We start from the raw sequence: 18,933 nt of genomic DNA, 5'->3' as shown, positions 1-18,933 counted from the left end.
GACCAGGAACCACGATCTTTCGTCTAGGTCGTGGTTTTGAATATGTGAAGGGTCGTGGTTGTCACTGATGGTGGTCGATGTTTGATTTCTTGGAGGGTGGAAGGTTTGAAAAGATGAAGTCGTGATTTTCTACTATAAATGGTGGAGGTTTGATCAATAGTAAGCTCCCTTCACGTGACAAGAAGCTTCTCGACTCTGATCTTCCTTTACCTTATCAAAATGCCTAACAAAAAAAAAGTACCTTGTAGTGGACGAGAATTTCAGACAAGGAGAAACAACATCCCTCTCTGGCAGTTGATCGCTGGATCTTCAGTTTCCTATGAAAACGAAAGAAGCAGAAGAAGGTCTGTAAAAGGTGCATGTGAAAGGCTACATTCAGACCTTCCAAACTCATATATTCTTCTGTATTCTCTAGGGGAGAACGGATTGGCTGCTCCCCCTGTCACCAGTCATGGGCCCAACCCTGACGTATGTGTTACATCCATTCTGTTCATCTGTTTTTATAGTGAAAGCCATGATCGTTCATCTGTTTTAACAGGTCATTTTAGAGCCTGGTCCAAAAAATGAGAAGGCTCATTTTCATGGTCTATGACGCTCATTCATCACTGTTTCCTGTGATGTGGTCCACTTTCTATTTGGATAGAGCTCATTTTTGGTCTCATACTATAAAATGAACTGGAAAAATATATGGGCGGCATAGACGAAACAGATACATGGTGGTGGGTCCCTGCGACCGCCGAGCACTACCCATTGGCTGGTGGCCGGGGGAGTAGCCGATGCATCCATTTCTCGGGGGTTGCAACAACAGGTGACTTTTACTTCACTCCAGGATCGTACAAGTCCCGAACTAAGGTCAAGGACATTTTCGTTTGAAACAGGATCCAAAAGAAGTCAGAAGGCCCTTATAAGGATATATGGATTGCTGTAGCTTTCCAGGTAATTTGCCCAAACTTCAAGGCAAGTATGGTCAATCTCCCTATAAAATACACAGGTAAAAGTGGGCCTCACGATAAGGGTCGCACCATAACTGTGCCTGGATGACCACCAAAAGGAAAGTTTTAATTGGGAATAACTGATAAAGTATGCGTTTACATAAGAATGTGCCAAAAGGGAATGAGAGACGTTCCTTGTTTTGTTTTCCGACAATCGATTTACGTACCGAGTAAACTCTACGGGCCCACCGTGATTTATGTATTTTATCCACTCCGTCCATCCATTTGGCAAGATAATTTTATTTCTTGGTTCCAAACATGAAGCATATCCAGTGGACCACACCACAGGAAAGTGTAGAGTGGTCCACATGAGCTTTGGATGGACTTCATTTTTTTACTCAACCCCTAAAATGATCTGGAAAAACGTATAGACGGTGTGGATAAACCACATACATTAACGGTGGTCCCAACAGAGTTTACTCATTACGATTAGAGGTGTGCAAAATGGACTCGATCAGACTCGATCCGCCCCGATTCGAACAAAACCAATGGCCTGGATCGGTTAGGTTCGGGTATGACTGGGCAGATCCGAATGGTATTCGGATCAGATTCGGGTAAACAACAAATCCGACCGAACCGAACCGAACGAATCCGATCCGAACCTATCTGGAACCAATCCAGAGTGATTTCTATGCATCTTTACCACATATATTTATCTTATACTTTTTGCTATGGTATGGTCTACTTGAGCTTTGGATATCCATCAATTTTGAGTTCAACCACTAAAATGATATAAAAAAATGAATGGACGGCATGGATAAACCACATGCATTCACGGCAGGCCTTAACAGAATTTACTCAGTACGATAACTCGATAAGATATACTGTAGTTTGGAAGCGGATTGTGTACTGAGTAACTGAATACGCTGAGCGTACTGAGTAAACTCTGTGGGGTCCACCGTGATTTATATATTTTATCCACTCCTTCCATTCATTTTATAAGATAATTTTAGGGGCTTAAGCCCAAAAATGAAGCATATCCAAATCTTAAATGAACCACACCATGGGAAACAGTGTGAATTGAAATTCTACCATTGAAAAATTCTTGGGGGCCATAGAAGTTTTGGATCAAGCTTATATTTTTATATTCCCTTCATCCATGTTGGTATGATTTTATGAACAGGTTAGATTTCAAATAAAAATCACTGTGGGGCCTAGCAGGGTTTCGATGATGGAAATCATTATTCCCATTGTTTCTTGTGCTATGATACACTTGAGCCTTTTGTATGCTTCAATTTTGGGCCCAACTCCTTAAATGAGGTGTAAAAATGGATGGACGGCATGGATAGACTACATACATTCAATGTGGGCCCAACTGAGTTTACTCGGTACGATATGTATCTACATTCACGGACCACGGTGTGTAGATATAGCTGTAGTCTGTCGTGCAGAGACGTGCCGTGCACGACACGTCAATAGATAACACAGCGGGCTACTCCGCCTGACACCATGGCTAGTGGTCAGTGCTCTGTGGGCCCTACCATGATGTATGTGTTTCATCCATGCGTTCATCTATTTTTTACAGATAATTTTACAGTGTGAGACCAAAAATGAGATATATCCTAATCTCAAATGAACCACATTACAGAAACAGTGTTGAATGAGCGTCGACCATTAAAAACATTTTAGTGGCTATAAAAGTTTGGGATCAAGCTAATTTTTGTTTTTTCCCTTCATCGGGGCCTGTATGACCTAATCAACAGATTGGATGTCAAATAATTAAATAAACAGTACAGTGGACCTTGGGAGGATTTTAATGGTGAATTTCCAATCACTATTTTTTTCATGTGGTGTGGACCACCTGAGATTTTTATACCTCTAATTTTTGGGATAAAGTCCTAAAATGATCTTTAAAAATAGATGAACGGAATTGATAAAACACATACATCATGGTAGGGCCCATAGAGCACTGACCATCAGGCACGTGGTTGGTGGTGAGGAGTAGCGAGTAGCCAATCCGTTTCCCAACACAACACTTACAGCTGTAGATACGTGCCGTGCAAAGAGGAGCGGAGACACACCTCGAGCTCCAAGTTGTATGAACAGCTCAAATGAGATTAAGATTATATGGGCCCCACAATAATGTATTTATTATATCTACACCGTTTATCCATTTTTCGCGAACATTTTAGAGCATCAGAAGAAAAAATGACCCACAAATTCAATTCGACCCGAACTATACCTAATCTGATCCGACTCGGTTCTCTTGACCGAGTCGGACTCGATTCGGGTCAAGCCAACCGCATATCGGGTCTGATGGCCCAGACCCGGTCCCGGATCGGATCGAGCTCGGATAAGCCCATATATTTCAAGACCGAATCGAGTTGGCCCAATCCGGTCCGATGCCCAGCTCTTACCGAGCTACACAGCACGCAAACGGATATCTGGTTTCACAGGCCCTTCAACGAAATGCTAGGGGCATTAGCGTCATTTTCCTCACGTACGTCGTGTCCAAGCCCGGGGCACGCGGGGGACGTATCTCCCTTCCCTTCCCTCCTTCCAATGGTGTCTTTATGCCGAATTGTCTCTCCTTTCCTTCCATCCTCACCGCAGCAACACCTCTTATCCTTCCCGTTTTGCCCTCGACGATCGCACAATATCACCAAATTGCCACTCTTCGGCCGAAGCCGCTTCTCAAAGCTCGTCTCTTCGTCGACGCCTTCGTCATCCATGGAAACTCCTCCTGAAGGCTACAGAAGGAACGTAGGCATCTGCCTTACGAACCCTTGTAAAAACAAGGTCCAATCCTCACCGTCCATTCTTTTCTACGCTTCCCCTCAATTTCTTTCTCAATTTTCTTTTTTACTTTTTTCCTTTTTTTGCCTTTTCCTTTTGCAGATATTCAATGCTTCAAGGCTGGATATCCCTGGCGCCTGGCAAATGCCGCAGGCAAATCCAGATCTCTCTCTCTCTCTCTCTCTCTCTCTCTTTGTTTTTCTTATTTTAATTGATTTTTGTTTTCTTTCTTCAGAAATCATTTCGATTTTTTTTTTTTTAAATTTAAATTTAATTAAATTAAAAAAAAAAAAAAAGTTTCTATGGTGAAATTAACTACTGGGATATTGCAGATGACATATATGATTCGAGTCCGTAGGATATTTATAATAATAGAGGAATGGCCTGTAGCTGTTCAAGTTGTGGACATAGCTTTGCAATCCAGACCGTTGATCTGATGACCTGCAAATTTTTAGTAATAAAGAAGTACAGAAAAGGTCTCAGTACAGTAGAGAAGTGATGGAGGATAGGATGGTTGGGATCTTCTAGTTGAGGATATTTTCGGGGCATGTTCTCTATCCATGATGGGGCCCATCAGATCAATGGGATTATTACTCGTGTGCAGACTCAAGGCTCCTTCGGTTCGGGATTTTACAATTCTCTTCTATTTATACTCCTTTCCATGCTGTTAACTGAGGTTGTGTTTTTCCTGCAACACCTTTCCTATTTTGAGCCCGTTTGCAAAAGAAATTGGCGTGGAATCCATTTTCCATTTCCAAGCTAATATGTATGAAAATGGCAAATTAAAAGTGGGAATAAAGAAAGCGACCATTTGAGTGGTTGTTTGGATCCCTGTAGGTTGCATTACTTGCAAGTAACTTGCCTGTTACTCACTCACAGGCAGTGTTTAGGTGTGAAATTTCACCTGTTAATGAGTTCAAACTGTAAGCCACTTACAGCTGAAAGATGACATTTGAAAACATGCCAAAGCCCTGTTTTCACTTACAGCTAAGGGGTTGGTTGAATTTCTGCTAGTTTTTAAGTTGTAGCCTTGTATGTGACTTTCACTTGTAAGTGTGAAAGTCACTAACATTTTGCCTATCTGAGTTACAACCTGTAAGCTGTAAGTCACTTACAGGTAAGTAGTTTTTTGTGTTTGGGTGACTTGTTGAAAGTAGCAAAAGCCGTAGGGGTTGGAGATATCTACAAATGGTTGCATACATGGAAAGATAATATTAATAATTTGATGGAATAATTGTAGATAAATACTTGAAGGACCTAGGTGGACTAATGCAAGGATTGGGCAGATGGGGAAGGGCCATAAGGGCATTTATAGGTGGTGACCTAAGCAGGCATGTATGGAAGTATTGTACATAGGGAGACATGGGTCTGGGAAATAAATAAATTAGAAGTGATTCTTGAGTTTGCATGAGTGTGTGGTGGTGTGTGTGCGTGTGTTTAAAATTAAAAATAAAATAAAATAGTGGATCATACTAATCAGTTATCACAAATAGACATTTTCTTGCTTTGAGGATGGATGGTTAACATGTAGGACTCTAAAGTTATACCAGCTGAACCCTGACTTTGAAACATATTCTGGTGGTCTTAGAGGTGCGCATTAAGAGATGTAAAAGAATAGGTGAGAGTTGAGAGGAAAAGTTGCCCTAGAATTAGATGTCAAATGGAGGGGAAAGGTCAATGTGTTATGGGAAGAAAGTGAATAGAAAAAGGCAAGAGGAATCTTGATGCAGAGGCTAGGGAGACATTGATATAGTCATAGAGATGACTGACCATGTAAAAATAGTGGTGAAAAAGTTCTTGGGAAATCTAAAAGCAAGAAAGTCACAAATAAAGAAATGTCGTATGAGGTATAGTGGGTTTCTGATATGAGGCCAACATAAACTTACCTCCTCTCTTAAGAAAAAGAAAAGAAAGAAAAAAAAAGAGAAGAAGCTCTTACCTCTTTACACTTTTGTTTTTCGTTGGGAAGGATGAAAATTTATTTATATGCACGGCAAAGCCGAAAGAATAAAAGAAAAAGAAAACAAAGCAAAAGAACTAAAGCATGCAACAAGCGCTACAACCCACTCAAAGATGAGGCCTCAACTTTTGATGAGACCATTGCTCACTCAACAACACTTGATTTTGCTTGAAGAAAAACTCCCCTAGGATTGCCGCACAAATTCCGAAAGCATCTATAAAGAAAACCTCAAAAGAGGAAGCAAATAGATCAAAGGAAAGAAGAAAGAGATTGTGAAAAAGGATCCAACAATCCTCTAGCCGAATGCTAGAGATCACGAATTCAAGACTATGAGCAAAGCTCAACAGTCCTCTAGTCTTGAACTAGAGATCACTCCCCCCTTCAACAACTACCGTAGAGAAATATGAGAATTACTAAAAAAAATATATATAAATCAACTTGTCTTCTTCCATAGGCCATTGGCCTTATTTATAATCAATCCTTACAATATGCAATAAAAGTTATGGAATCTAAAGATAGAATTCCTAACTAGCCAAAATTTGAGAAAACAAGAAACTACTTAAATAAGAATGCATTGTAATTAAGAAAGTGTCTAAATAAGAAAATATTTAAATAAGAAAAATCTAAAAGTACTCATTGCCTAATATAAACATACGAAAGAAAAAGGAAATCTCCTAGCCTAAAGATTTGAAAGAAAATAAAAGTAGTGATGGGCTAAAAAATGAAAGCGGTCATTTTCTTGTACACACGTGCAGAGCGTGCATGTGTGGGATGTGGGGTGATTTCATCAATCTGTTATTTTGCTCTTTCCAAATAGTCCAAAGAACAGCTAGGAGAGAGAGCCTCCAAACCGAAGCGCCAAAGTTACCATGACCGCTAATGTGCCACTGTTTGAAGAGGCCAGCAATTGACCTCGACATAACCCAACAGACATCAAAGAGCCCGAAGAAACTTTCTCACACCTTTCTTGAAAATGGACAGTGCAGAAAAAGATGATTCACCGATGACTCATCTTGCCAACACAAAGGGCATGTGTTAATGATGACCAGGCCCCTCATCCTCAAATTATCAATCGTCAAAACCCAATTCCACTTGACTAGCCATGTGAACGCCACCACCTTGGTAGGATCACCATAAAGAAAAAGGAAAAATGAGTGCGCTTTATCACCTACACAAGAGCCTCCAGACATCATAGAGAACAAAGTTTTGATTGAAAATTACCCCGATATCGACTCCAACCAGCTCACCACATCAACCCCTTACAAAAGAGAAACTCCTGATAATTGATTTAAGAGGGTTCTTCAAATTTGGGCTCAAGGAGACCCCTTCTGCATAAAGGGGTCCAAATCCCTCAGTCCTCATGGGAAGAAAAACAATGGTTAACTGAAATATCAGGGTTCATGGCTGCATGAGCTAGTCTTGGGAACATATCTTGAAGCTTATGATCGCCAAACCATGCATTCTTCCAAAACCTCACTCTAGGATGACGTCGCTCAATGTTGTTTGCGGAAGATGTGGGCCATGTGTCATTGGTCAAAGAGACAAGGCGAAGAATGTCAAATTGGAGGTTTGGAAGAAGTCTCTAAAGTCTAGATGCTTTAAAATTAGAAGGAGCAAGACTTAGTATATGGAATGCAAGTTTAGTAGGGACAGTCATAGTGGTGAGGTTTTAGTTAAAATCGATGGACAGTTATATCCGACCAGCTATGCTATGTGGTGCAGATTGTTGAGCAGTTAGAAGAAAACATGAGTAGAGATTGAATTTTGCAGAGATGGATTTTTGGGAAGGGTAGGAAGGAAAGAATTAAAATGAGATCATTTGAAGCAACCTGGGATTAGTCTAGTAAGAGACAAAAACATGGGGAGAAAATTGAGATGGTTTGATCATGTGCAATGAAGACGAAAGGTGGCTCTGCTAAGGAAGGAACATTAATTAGGATTGATGGGCCTGAGAAACGGATGAGAGGAAGACACAAACGGACTTGGCTTGAGGTGGTTAGAAGGGATATGAAGGCTTGTTCACTTACCAAATATAGGGCCTTACGGAGGACTAATTAGCGAAACAAGATTTGTAAAGTCGGCCCTGATATCTTGGACAAGGCTATGAGCCTACAAGGATGACGGTGGGGTGGTTTTTTAGGATCTTTACAAAAATGGGATATATGGATTGCCTAGATGTATTGTTGATGTGTACATGATATAGTTAGGCATTTGTCACATGGTGCTTTTGAAATGTCTTACAAGCTTAGTTACTTGGTTATTGTGGTTGATTGTACATTATGAGATACTTGCACAGTTGTTTTGGGATGAGGTGTGAGATGGTCCAAAGGATCGGCCAAATAGATGGGATCCAACTATGAGCCATGCATGGTAGAATGCAGCATAGATGTTCCAGGGCCAATGAGTTGTCCAAGCAGTTCGGGCCTCGTGGCAAACTTCATTGATTGGTTTGTAAGCATGTGAATGGGGTGTAGTGGGTACTTCTTTGGTGTGTTGTTTGTGGATCGCAGCATTACTCATGAGATGGATTTAGGGAGTGATAACAACTGGTAGAAAATAATTTATTTTTAGGATGTGAAAAGCCTAGGAATCACGAGATTCAGAAGTGGCATGTCGCCCTAGATTTGTGCAGTGATGTACTAGTGGTTACAACTTTATGACTTGAGGGGATTCCATATGAAGGTCATAGTTCCATTTTCTTTATATCTGTGACATGGATAGAGCTAATTCTAACAATAATCATTTTTAAAAAATTCAGATTATTTTTCAAATTTGAGACATGTTTCCTAACCAATGTCTACTGATTCTCAAATTCAAGGTTGCAAGTAGATGTCTGCCAAATGGGTATTAGATTGAGTATCTGGCTGAAACAAATAAGCATCTGTTCTTCTGTGTGTATGTGGCAACATGTTTTGCTGGATTAAATATGTAAAACAGTTCTTTTCTGTCGTGGGACCTGATTTTCCACTGCTAGCAACTTGGCAGGAAAATTATCCATCCTGCTACACATTGTCAGACATCCGGATACTCTATTCTGCAGTCCCTCCTTTGAATGATTTATCATCTGTTTCCTGGAGAAAAGAAAAAAGTTGATGGGTTTGCTTGCATTCATTGTATACAGGGCGGTGTTGATGAGGGAGAAGATCCAAAACATGCAGCTATCAGAGAGTTGAGAGAAGAAACTGGAGTTGCTTCTGCAGAAGTTATTGCAGAGGTAAGTTCTTGATATTCGATAATGCGTCCTTATTCTGCCTTGCTAGTTGCTACCTCAAGAGATAATATGGTCCTCAGGAAATTTGCTTTCATTGCAAACAATTGAATACACTGAGAATGCATTAGTAGAAAAAAACAAACGAGCAAACAACTCAAATTAAAGCAGACTCAATTCATACTCCATGGTCTTCCAGTCTTTTGCTGCTGGATTCGCCTCTTGAAGCACATCAGAGGTCTTAAAATTATCAAACTGTCACCAGATAAAGATTTTGTAGAAATATTGTATACAGTGCCTAAGAGGAGTTTGACAAGCACAGTTTTAATGACTTTTGGGTAAATCCCATCCAATCCATGAAAGATGGTTCCCGTCAACACCAATGTTGCCTCGACCAAGAACAACCTTGTGCATTTTGATCTGGATCTTGTGATCCAATTCATGGGTACTGTTAGTGTTCCAAATTATGGTTACTGTTATTGTTGATTAAGTTGTATTTTAGTATCTAGTAACCCCAGCATAATGTGTAGTGGAGGAAGTAGTGTACTGTGCACCTGTTCCTGTACTACATACCAGAGAACTCAGTCCTCCAAGTAACCTTAGGGGCCATTTGGATTCAATCATAGTTGTCTCGGCACAAGCTGTGTTGGCAGACAACTTAATCATGGCTTGTCAAACCTAACAGGAACTTAGGAAAATAAGGACGTGTCCCCAAAATATGACCATTAGCAAGGATTGCATATCCTTGCAAAAGGTGGACAATGAGGATACTTGTACCAAAGATTAAAATAAAAGGAGCATAACTTGTACCTAGTTTAGTTACGTGGAAAACACAATGTTCCGTGCATATGCTCAAATGTACCACATGTGCGGCCATCCAAGTTCAAGTGCCCCATGTGCACATGTGCCTCCAATATTCAAACACCCAACATTTGCACCATGTGTCGATGTGCACATGCAATATAAATGCTACATATGCCACCATCCACATTAAAGCTTCCCAAATGTGCCACCATTCATCCTTACTCCCTGTTTTAGGGCGTTTCACAAACAAAGAATAGAATAACTTGTTCCCTCAACATTTTCCTTTAGCATTTTTTGAGAAGGTAAGAAGAAAATATTATTAAAACTAAAAAGGGGAAGGGAGTTCCAAATATGAAGGTGTGACACGCTAACCTTGTCCCAGAAAGAAGCTGTGGATATGTGATGCGGACATCAGTGGTACGCCATTTAGAGTGTACCAGAGGAGGAGGCGTCACCGACAGAGTACCGGAGCGAAGGAGTTGATGTGGATGGACGTCGGGTCCATCGGACCTATTTTTTGACGCGTTACGAGTGCAGGAGCTGCATGACTGCATCCTGACCATAGATCCATGGGTCAGATTTCACACCCTACCACACGGGTATTTTAGTTTTAGGCATTTTTTTGTTCTTTTCCTTATTTCAGAGGCTTTATTGCACTTTCTTTGCTTTTCGTCTTTTTTTTTTTTGTTTTTGTTTTTAGGGGCTTTAGCGCACTTTTACTTTTTTCATAGCTTATACATACGTTGTGAAAAACGCTATTTTCATTATTATTGAATGAATAAAAATTCGTCTCTTTTCTTCCTCTTTATTCAAGAGATTAGGGTTTCGGGATTGGCTCTTGGGTGTCGAGGATTCCACTCCGATTTCAGGTTTCCTTCTTTCTAGATCTTTGAGGTGCAGGAAAAGGTAACAATCATCTTCATTCTTTTCTTTTGACAAGAAAAGACTCGTATTTTCTTCATCTCGAACCCTTCGTTCTTCACCCCTTTCGTTCCTCTTTGGATACCCCCTTTCTAGTTTGAACGGAAAAGAGAGATGGTTAGTCAGTAGAATCAGATCCAAACTTGACCGTGGACTGACTTATGTTAGATCTGGGATATCATCATATCCCTAGGTCATCCCTTTTTACTGTTTACGTGATCTTATGCTAAGGGGCACGATCTTAACGGAATAACCTCATCTTTGTGTTGAGATTTACCTAATCCCTTTGTTTGGAAATGGTTAGTTAATTGGTGTATTTATTTGAATATTCTTTAACCTGATTATACATGCATCTAGGGTTAGGTCATTACATGTCCCTGCATCAATATGACACCTTAGGAGGCCAAGGCAAACGGAATCTTTAGCCCAACTGTGATTGCGTTAATCTCTAGGAAAATTAAAAACAAAGACCAAGGAACAACATCTTCCCCTCTAGCCCATTTTATAACTGGTAAGGAGGTCCCGAGAGCAAGATGTGGATAGCCCATGTCAATGCAAGTTTGCTTGCATCCAAACAGCCCCCTAGTCAAGCGTAGCAGTTAACTTCAACCCCATCCTGATGTTTCAACTAAGATCTTTGAACATTAGCTTCTATTGCTACCTACTACATGAAATTTAGGAGGCAATTTTTCTGGGAAGGATTACTTCTAGACTCAAAAGGTAACAAACAAAAGTCAGAATTGGTTTTTAACTATGGATTTTGATGCAGGTCCCTTACTGGCTGACTTATGATTTCCCTCCAGATGTGAAAGAAAAAATTAATAGTTCGTGGGGATCAAACTGGAAAGGTCAAGCACAGAAGTGGTAAGCCCGCCAAACTTGGCCTCTGAGCTTTAGCTGCATTTCACATTATACTTCAAGTAAAACAACCAAATCACTAGCAAGTGAATCATTACCTTGTTATTTTGGGAATTAAAGGATAGAGTTTCCGAACGTTGTGGATAAATAGTAGTTCCCTTCAATGCTTTTCTTGCTTTCTGTCTTCTGCCGGTGACTGTTATTATTAATTTTTCTTTCTATATGATAATACAGAGTTTTGTGTTACATGTCATGGCTGTTTGCTTGCCTACTGTTGTTATTCTGATAATCCAAGCCCACACGCGTGCAGTAAAGCACATGCTACACATGCTTGCATGGCATGGTAGGTCCGAGATCCAATATATCCGTCAGAACGACACCACTATATTGATGCCCTAGCATAAGAATCAGGTTGTTCCACTTATCAGGTGGGCCATAGTTTGCAAAACAAATCCACAGCTATGAAAAACTTGGCTGAAGTTTTCTAACCCATCCACCTGTTTCTAACATTGGGGCCCACATGCTGATTCGAACATATTTTATTTTTGGGAAAACATGTACAAGGTCGGACCAACTGCAGGCATGTGCCATGCTGGCACACCTGTGGCGTGTACATGAGCTTTATTTCACACGCATGTGTGCTTAGAAAACTCTATATAATATTGCAGTTTATTCAATCAAGCTTTTGAAAAATGAGAGTTACTGATAGCGAGAGACTTGAATCAAAAGGCGAGAGAACCACAAATCATTTCCTGGAATCATATGCAGGTTTCTTCTTAGACTTACTGGAAATGAAGACGAGATTAATCTTTTGGGCGATGGGAGAGAGAAGGCGGAGTTTGGAGAGTGGTCATGGATGACACCCCAGCAAGTAATCGAGCTTGTAAGCTTTTCACTTGATTGATCACATGTGCTCCTCATGATGTGAAAAAAAATAGAATATCAATCTGATCTTTGTGGCATGTTATTCTTTTTGAGCAGGCAGTGGATTTCAAGAAGCCTATTTACGAGGAAGTTTTGAAGGTTTTTGCTCCTCACTTGCAGTCAGATTCAGATGAGCAGGTATAGACAACTGATGCCTCCAGAAATTCTGTTGTGCGTCTGTGATGGTGGCAGGTCAAAATGGTATCCAAATTGATATCTGTGCAAAAGCTTTGGGAGGTTACATATGGTGTTTTTGTAGTGATTATTTCTTGAAAATATGAGAGAGAGAGAGAGAGAGAGAGAGAGAGAGAGAGAGAGAGAGAGAGAGAGAGCAAAAACGAAAAGAAAATAAAAAGACCTCGTTTTGATTTTTCTGTCAGTTAATGTTTTTAAATTAGGTTGTGTTTTGTTGCACCAATTAGACTGATTAATCATGAAATATCATGATACTGGGTGAAACCAAACACAATCTTAGCGAACTGTATAGGCAACTCAAATCATTGAGAAAGGCAGAAGAAGTCTTTTTGAAAATCCAAAATGCTTGAGCAACCTAATCTTCAGAGAGCTGGGCATAGTTCAAAAACCTGAAAACTCGACTATCAAATTGATATTTAATGGTTGAATTAATATGTATATTTGAGTAATAATAGATATTTGATATGTTATATGAGTATAACAATGGATATGCATTTGTTTGGATTTATGTTAGAAGTTATGGCATTAGTTTGACACTGGTCGCCAAACCGACGCAACCCTTTTCCCTTATCCGGCTTGGGATGGGTAACAAGAGCACAGAACTTCCACCGGCACTATGTAATACTGTTACATAGGTTGATTAGAATCAAGAGCTCAGCAAGTAACTTGGCTCTAGTCATTGCTCAGTTGAGTCGACTGAGTTAGCAAGCTGACTTGACGAATCTGACAGAGTACCAACTCTAGCTTGCTAGTTAGTTTCTTAGGGCCCATTTGGATACCACAAAATAAATTACTTTTTCTACTTACAGCAGTAGATAAGTAACTTATCTGAGATAAGTAAGTTTGGTTTATGATCAATTACAAGTAGCTTTTATTTATTTATTTAAAGTTGCTTAATTACTTCAGTTTAATAAGTAGAAATCAAGATATGCTACTTAAGGCATACGTAGCTTATCTTAAGTAACTTGCGAGGGCGTTTGGATACCACCAAATAAGTTACTTTTTCTACTTACAACAGTAGATAAGTAACTTATCTGAGATCAGTAAGTTTGGTTTATGATCAATTATAAGTAGCTTATTATTATTATTATTTAAAGTTGCTTAATCACTTTAGTTTAATAAGTAGAAATCAAGATATGCTACTTAAGGCATAAGTAGCTTACGAGGGTGTTTCAATACCACCAAATAAGTTACTTTTTCTACTTACAACAGTAGATAAATAACTTATCTGAGATAAGTTTGGTTTATGATCAATTATAAGGAGCCTTTTATTATTATTTAAAGCTTAAGTTTAACAAGTAGAAATCAAGATAAGTCACTACTTTTTTTTTTTTTACACACGCACATACACCCCCACACACTCACGCCGTGGTGGGATTTCACCACCTATGGATTCTCGAACCCTTGACCGGCTGTTGAAACTCCTGAGAGTCTACCACCGGAGCAAGAGTAAGGATCCAGATAAGTTACTACTTAAGGCATGAGTGGCTTATTTTAAGTAACTTAATATCCAAACACCCCCTTGAGTGACTTGGCTCAAGATCTTGTGAAGTTGAGTAGGCTGAGTTTCGAGTCAAGTGTCGGAGTTTTGGAGTTATGCATGGGTGCGGTGATCATAACTATTCATCCAGCACACAGCTGCCATGATGGCCTATGGTGCAAAAAATCACAATTATTGTACAATCCATCCAGCAAAAGAGGGTTCACGGTAATAGAGGATGGTGGAGACGGGAAACGTGTGGATGCGAATCTTGTAAAAAAAAAAAAAAGAAAAAAAAAGAAAAATAAAAGAGAAACCGGAGTGCAATTGCTGCCACACGTGCCAACTCCCAAGATGTAAGCTGCTCATCAGGTGGGCCCCATCTTGGGAGACCCACACCGTTCAGGTGGCTGGTCTGCTCTCCATGACAAATGTAGCCCAGATTTTCAAAATCTCCTGATATTTCCATGAAAAAACAAGATGTATTATTGCAATAATATGCAGCATTTTCAAAATATCGGCAATCTTTTCTTTTCTTTTTCTTGTTGCATTTTCATCGCAGTGATATCCTGCTTCACGTGGACCGTTCAGATTTTGAAGTCACATCACGTGTGATATGAGTTCTCAAAAGGTTCGCATGAGTTGGGTGCGAACTGGCGCGTAGCTGCGCATTTGCTTATATATATAGAGAGAGAGATGCTCATCCACACTGTTCATCCATTTGGAGAGGCCATTTTAGGGCATGAACTAAAGAATGAGTCAGATCTAGAGCTCACGTGGACCCACCACAAAAAAATATAGTATGGATAGTAATGCCACCATTGAACCCTTCCTAGGACCTACCATGATATTTATTTGAGATCCAACTTGTTCATAAGTTAACCCAAATATAAATATGGGCAAAAGGAAAAACAAATATCAGCTTGATTGAAAACTTTTGTGATCCCAATAAGTTTTTAATGGTACTGTTCATCCATTTGGAGAGATCATTTTAGGGCATGAACTAAAGAATGAGTCAGATCCAGAGCTCAAGTGGACCCACCACAAAAAAATATAGTATGGATAGTAATGCCACCATTGAACCCTTCCTAGGGCCTACCATGATTTTTATTTGAGATCCAACATGTTCATAAGTTAACCCAAATATGGGCAAAAGGAAAAACAAATATCAGCTTGATTGAAAACTTTTGTGGTTCGAATAAGTTTTTAATGGTAGGCGTTAAATTCTCATTGTTTTCTGTGGTGGGTCCACTTGGGCTTTGGATTTGCATCATTCTTTGGTTGATGCCCTTAAATGATCTCTCCAAATGGATGGATGGTGTGGATACAACACATACATCATGGTGAGGCCCAGGGAACTTGGTGACGTCACTTCGGGAATCTTGATACTGAAGTTGTCCATAGCTGATCCATGGTACTAGTCTCATTTAAAGAAAAATTAATGTTAGGGGCTGTTTGGATACCATTAAATAAGTTACTTTGTCTGTTGTAGATAAATGACTATTTTCATATAAGTTTGATTTATGATTAGTTATAAGTAAATTTTTTTTAATTAAAAGTACATAATCACTTCAGTTAAATTTTTTTTTTTTAGCTTTTTTATTTTTCATAAGTGACTGAAGAGAGGCATTAGGAGAGACTAAAGAGGAGAAGCTAATTAGTATGTTGTTTCCTAAACATACTTATTTTCTTAATAAGTAGAAATTAAGATAAACTGTTGTATTTGATGTCTTAAATCTAATCAAATTCTGCGCAGTTTTTTTCGCAAAACTGTGAAAGTGCAAGATTTGTTTTCGATTTCGTTTATAATTATTTCTAAAACTATATATATGAGTGTAGACGGGATTCTAAGGCTTTCTAAAAGGGTTCTAGGGTTTCTAAAAGGGTTGAGCAAGGGAGAGATTTGAGGATCGCTCAAGTTTGGTAAGTTCTTCCTCTTTGTAATTTTTGCCTTCATAGTGATGATCTGTTGCTTTGTGCCGTAGTTTTTTCCGGAAAGGATTTTTTACGTTAAATCTTTGTATTCTTTTGTGTTTGCTTGGTGCTCTTGGATTGCTATCCTAGATCCATCTCTGTGTGATTTTGCAGTCCAAAACCCAATAAGTGGTATTAGAGAAATCGTTGGGGCACAGATTTAAATATGCAGGAGTAGCATGAATGGAAAACGCCAAGTTTGATATTGAAAAGTACTCTGGCAAAAATAAATTTGAGTTATGAAATATTAAAATGATTAGTCTATTAACTAAGTAAGGCGAAGTTAAGACTCTTGAGGAGCGGGAATCGACTATGAATGACGAAGACTGGAATACTCTTGATATGAATGCTTTATCTTTCATCTGTTTACGTCTCACGGATGAGGTTCTCCATAATGTTTTGAGGGAGAAAACTGCGGCTAGTTTATGGGCGAAATCAGAGGATATCTATGTGAAAAAATTCTCTGAAAATCACCTACACTTGAAGCTACAGTGGTATGCCTTCAAGATGGCAGAGGGTGGAGACCTGGAGGCCCACATTAGCAACTTTAATAAATTAGTTTGCAAACTACTGGATATGGAGGAAGTGATCAAAGATGAGGAACAAGCATGTATGTTGTTGAATTCTCTTTCGGCATCGTATGAGTCATTCGGAGACTCAATATGCACTGCAAATAAAATTGAGTGTCGACGCCGTTATCTCAGCCCTTCAAGGGAAGGCCATGAGAAAGCTAAATAGCGGCATGAAGACATTTTCCGACGCACTAATTATGAGAGGCAGGAATACTGATCGAGGTACAGGATTTTCAAGACCTAAATCCAAACCCAAGGGTAAGGGCAAAGGAAAACTAAAGTGCTATAACTGTGGGATGACTGGACACATGTAAAAGGATTATACTAATTCTAAAGAAAAAAACAGAAAACTCGGAGGCTTCTTCCAAAGAGGCCAATATTGTCACATCTGATGAAGAGACGAGTGGAGGTGATGTTCTGTCTGTGTCCATGATTGGTCACTTGCACGACAATTATAAAAGATGAATGGATCCTTGACACGGGAGCATCATATCACATGACTCCTCATCGGAGTTAGTTCGCCAGTTACAAGGAATGTAATGGTGGACATGTCTTTATGGGCAATGACAATGCTTGTAATGTTGTGGCTATTGGTATGGTGAGCATCAAGATGTTTGATGGGATGGAGCGTACCTTGACTGATGTAAGGTATGTTCCTGATATGAAGAAAAGTCTGATTTCTCTCGGTGCACTCAAGGCTATAGGGTGCAAGTTCACTGGTATTGATGGTGTCATTAAAGTTTCAAAAGGGGCCGTAGACACCCCACCCAGGCTAGCATCTTGAGAAGACAAAGACAATCCAGAAACCCTGATCATATCCAAAGCCTGAACCCTAACCCTAGCCTAACCCCAACTTGAACTCTAACCCTAGCCTAAACCCTAATCTAAACCCTGACCACCACCCAAGTCAGTGCGTACATGCAAATCAGTACAATTTCCTAAAATGCACCTAATCATTTTGTGCTAAAACTCTAAAAACAGACTTTGGACCGAGCCAAAACACCAAAGCGAGCCCACCGGCCAAAGCTTAGAGAGAACCTAGCTCAGGTGGTAATCGGACTACCACGGGCGATAGTCGGACTACTGTTGGTGGTAATCTGATTGCCGCTCCTTATCCGACAGGTGTCTCCTCTGAGCACTCAGCTGTCCCCCATCCCAAAGTCAACTTTCATATGGAATTATCCTTGAAGTTTACCCTATTTACCCTTTTACCTAACCCGAAGAGCAAATAAGAGCATGCCACATGGCATTCCTCTCTCCTCAACCAATCCTAAGCTGCTATGTCAACTTTTACCCATCACAAACCCAACAATTACCAAAATGCCATCACAAAAGGCTATAAATAGCCTTCACCTCTCCTCATTTCAAAAAAAAAAAAACTACACGACAACTATCTCATTCTAAAATTTTCAAGTGAGAGAGGAAGAGAGAGAGAGAGAGAGGAAGACAGCGAGGGTGAGAAGGAGCTCCAAGCCTCCAAGATCCAATCTTTTAGCTATCCCTTATGTCTCCTCCAAGCCATCTCGATCCCACAGTCTAGCCCGGATTGGTCATGGTGTATTTCATGTTCTAGCCATCTCAAGAGCAAGCCAAAGATCAACTCATTTTTCATTCAAGCATTCATAATATCATCTTCTCTCTTCTCAACTCCCTTGCTACTCTAGAACACTATCGAACGTATGCTCTGTGACTTGCCGTATATCAGTTCCTGTCACATTAGAAACTCATGGTGATCTAGTCTGCTTTTTCTTTATTATTACGTTAACATCACTGCATCCGCCTTTCTAGACACTCTTCGGACATATGCTCTGTGGCTTGCTGGAATTCCGGATCTTGCTACATCAGAAATCCGAGTGTGCCTAGTCCTACTCAGACTACCTCATTCACCCATTGAGATTATTTATCACACAAAGTAGAGACTGTACATTTGTACGTGCAAGAGAGGTGCCTAACACATTCCCTCTTTGTAACCGAGGTCCCTTTCTCTAAATCCCGGATTGCAGACCAGGAATCAACTTAAAGCAAGAGAGTCCACGGATTCTCTAGCTTTACATATTCTATAGGTTCTAGCCGACTGCGGGATTTAGAGATTAAGTGGCTAGTAGCGACTCCAAACCTACATCAATCAGGTCACCCCCACAAACACCAAGAACATAACATCCAACGCCAAGCGTGGGTGCCGACTTCCCAGCGTTCACAGAATGGCGACTCCACTAGGAATTTGCTAGAAAATACTAGCTAAGACCCGACTCGAAAGCGTGTGGTACTCCAATCTCAAGGGACATTCTCTATACATTGCATCCATAAAA

General features: G+C 40.0%; 1 protein-coding gene across 3 annotated transcripts; it reads left to right on the top strand.

The window, feature by feature from the left end:
• The first annotated feature begins 3,386 nt into the window (after positions 1 to 3,386).
• Positions 3,387 to 13,068, top strand: LOC131252478 (nudix hydrolase 26, chloroplastic). 3 transcript variants are annotated; one of them, XR_009174507.1, is made up of 7 exons: positions 3,387 to 3,731; positions 3,831 to 3,881; positions 8,810 to 8,902; positions 11,391 to 11,485; positions 12,248 to 12,362; positions 12,461 to 12,661; positions 12,720 to 13,068. XR_009174507.1 is itself a non-coding variant. In XM_058253079.1 (6 exons), the coding sequence occupies exons 1-6, from the start codon at positions 3,402 to 3,404 to the stop codon at positions 12,545 to 12,547; spliced, it is 759 nt and encodes a 252-aa protein (XP_058109062.1). In that variant the 5' UTR covers positions 3,387 to 3,401; the 3' UTR covers positions 12,548 to 12,718. The 3 variants fall into 3 exon arrangements, 2 of the variants coding, with proteins under 2 accessions (XP_058109062.1, XP_058109061.1); XM_058253079.1 differs by lacking the exon at positions 12,720 to 13,068 and having other exon boundaries at positions 12,248 to 12,350; positions 12,461 to 12,718; XM_058253078.1 differs by lacking the exon at positions 12,720 to 13,068 and having other exon boundaries at positions 12,461 to 12,718.
• The last annotated feature ends 5,865 nt before the right edge of the window (positions 13,069 to 18,933 follow it).

This window comes from Magnolia sinica, chromosome 1 (assembly GCF_029962835.1).
Source record: "Magnolia sinica isolate HGM2019 chromosome 1, MsV1, whole genome shotgun sequence".
NCBI lineage: Eukaryota > Viridiplantae > Streptophyta > Magnoliopsida > Magnoliales > Magnoliaceae > Magnolia > Magnolia sinica.
The sequence above is the reverse complement of the archived record's forward strand: the minus strand, read 5'-3'. Positions and strand labels throughout refer to the sequence as shown.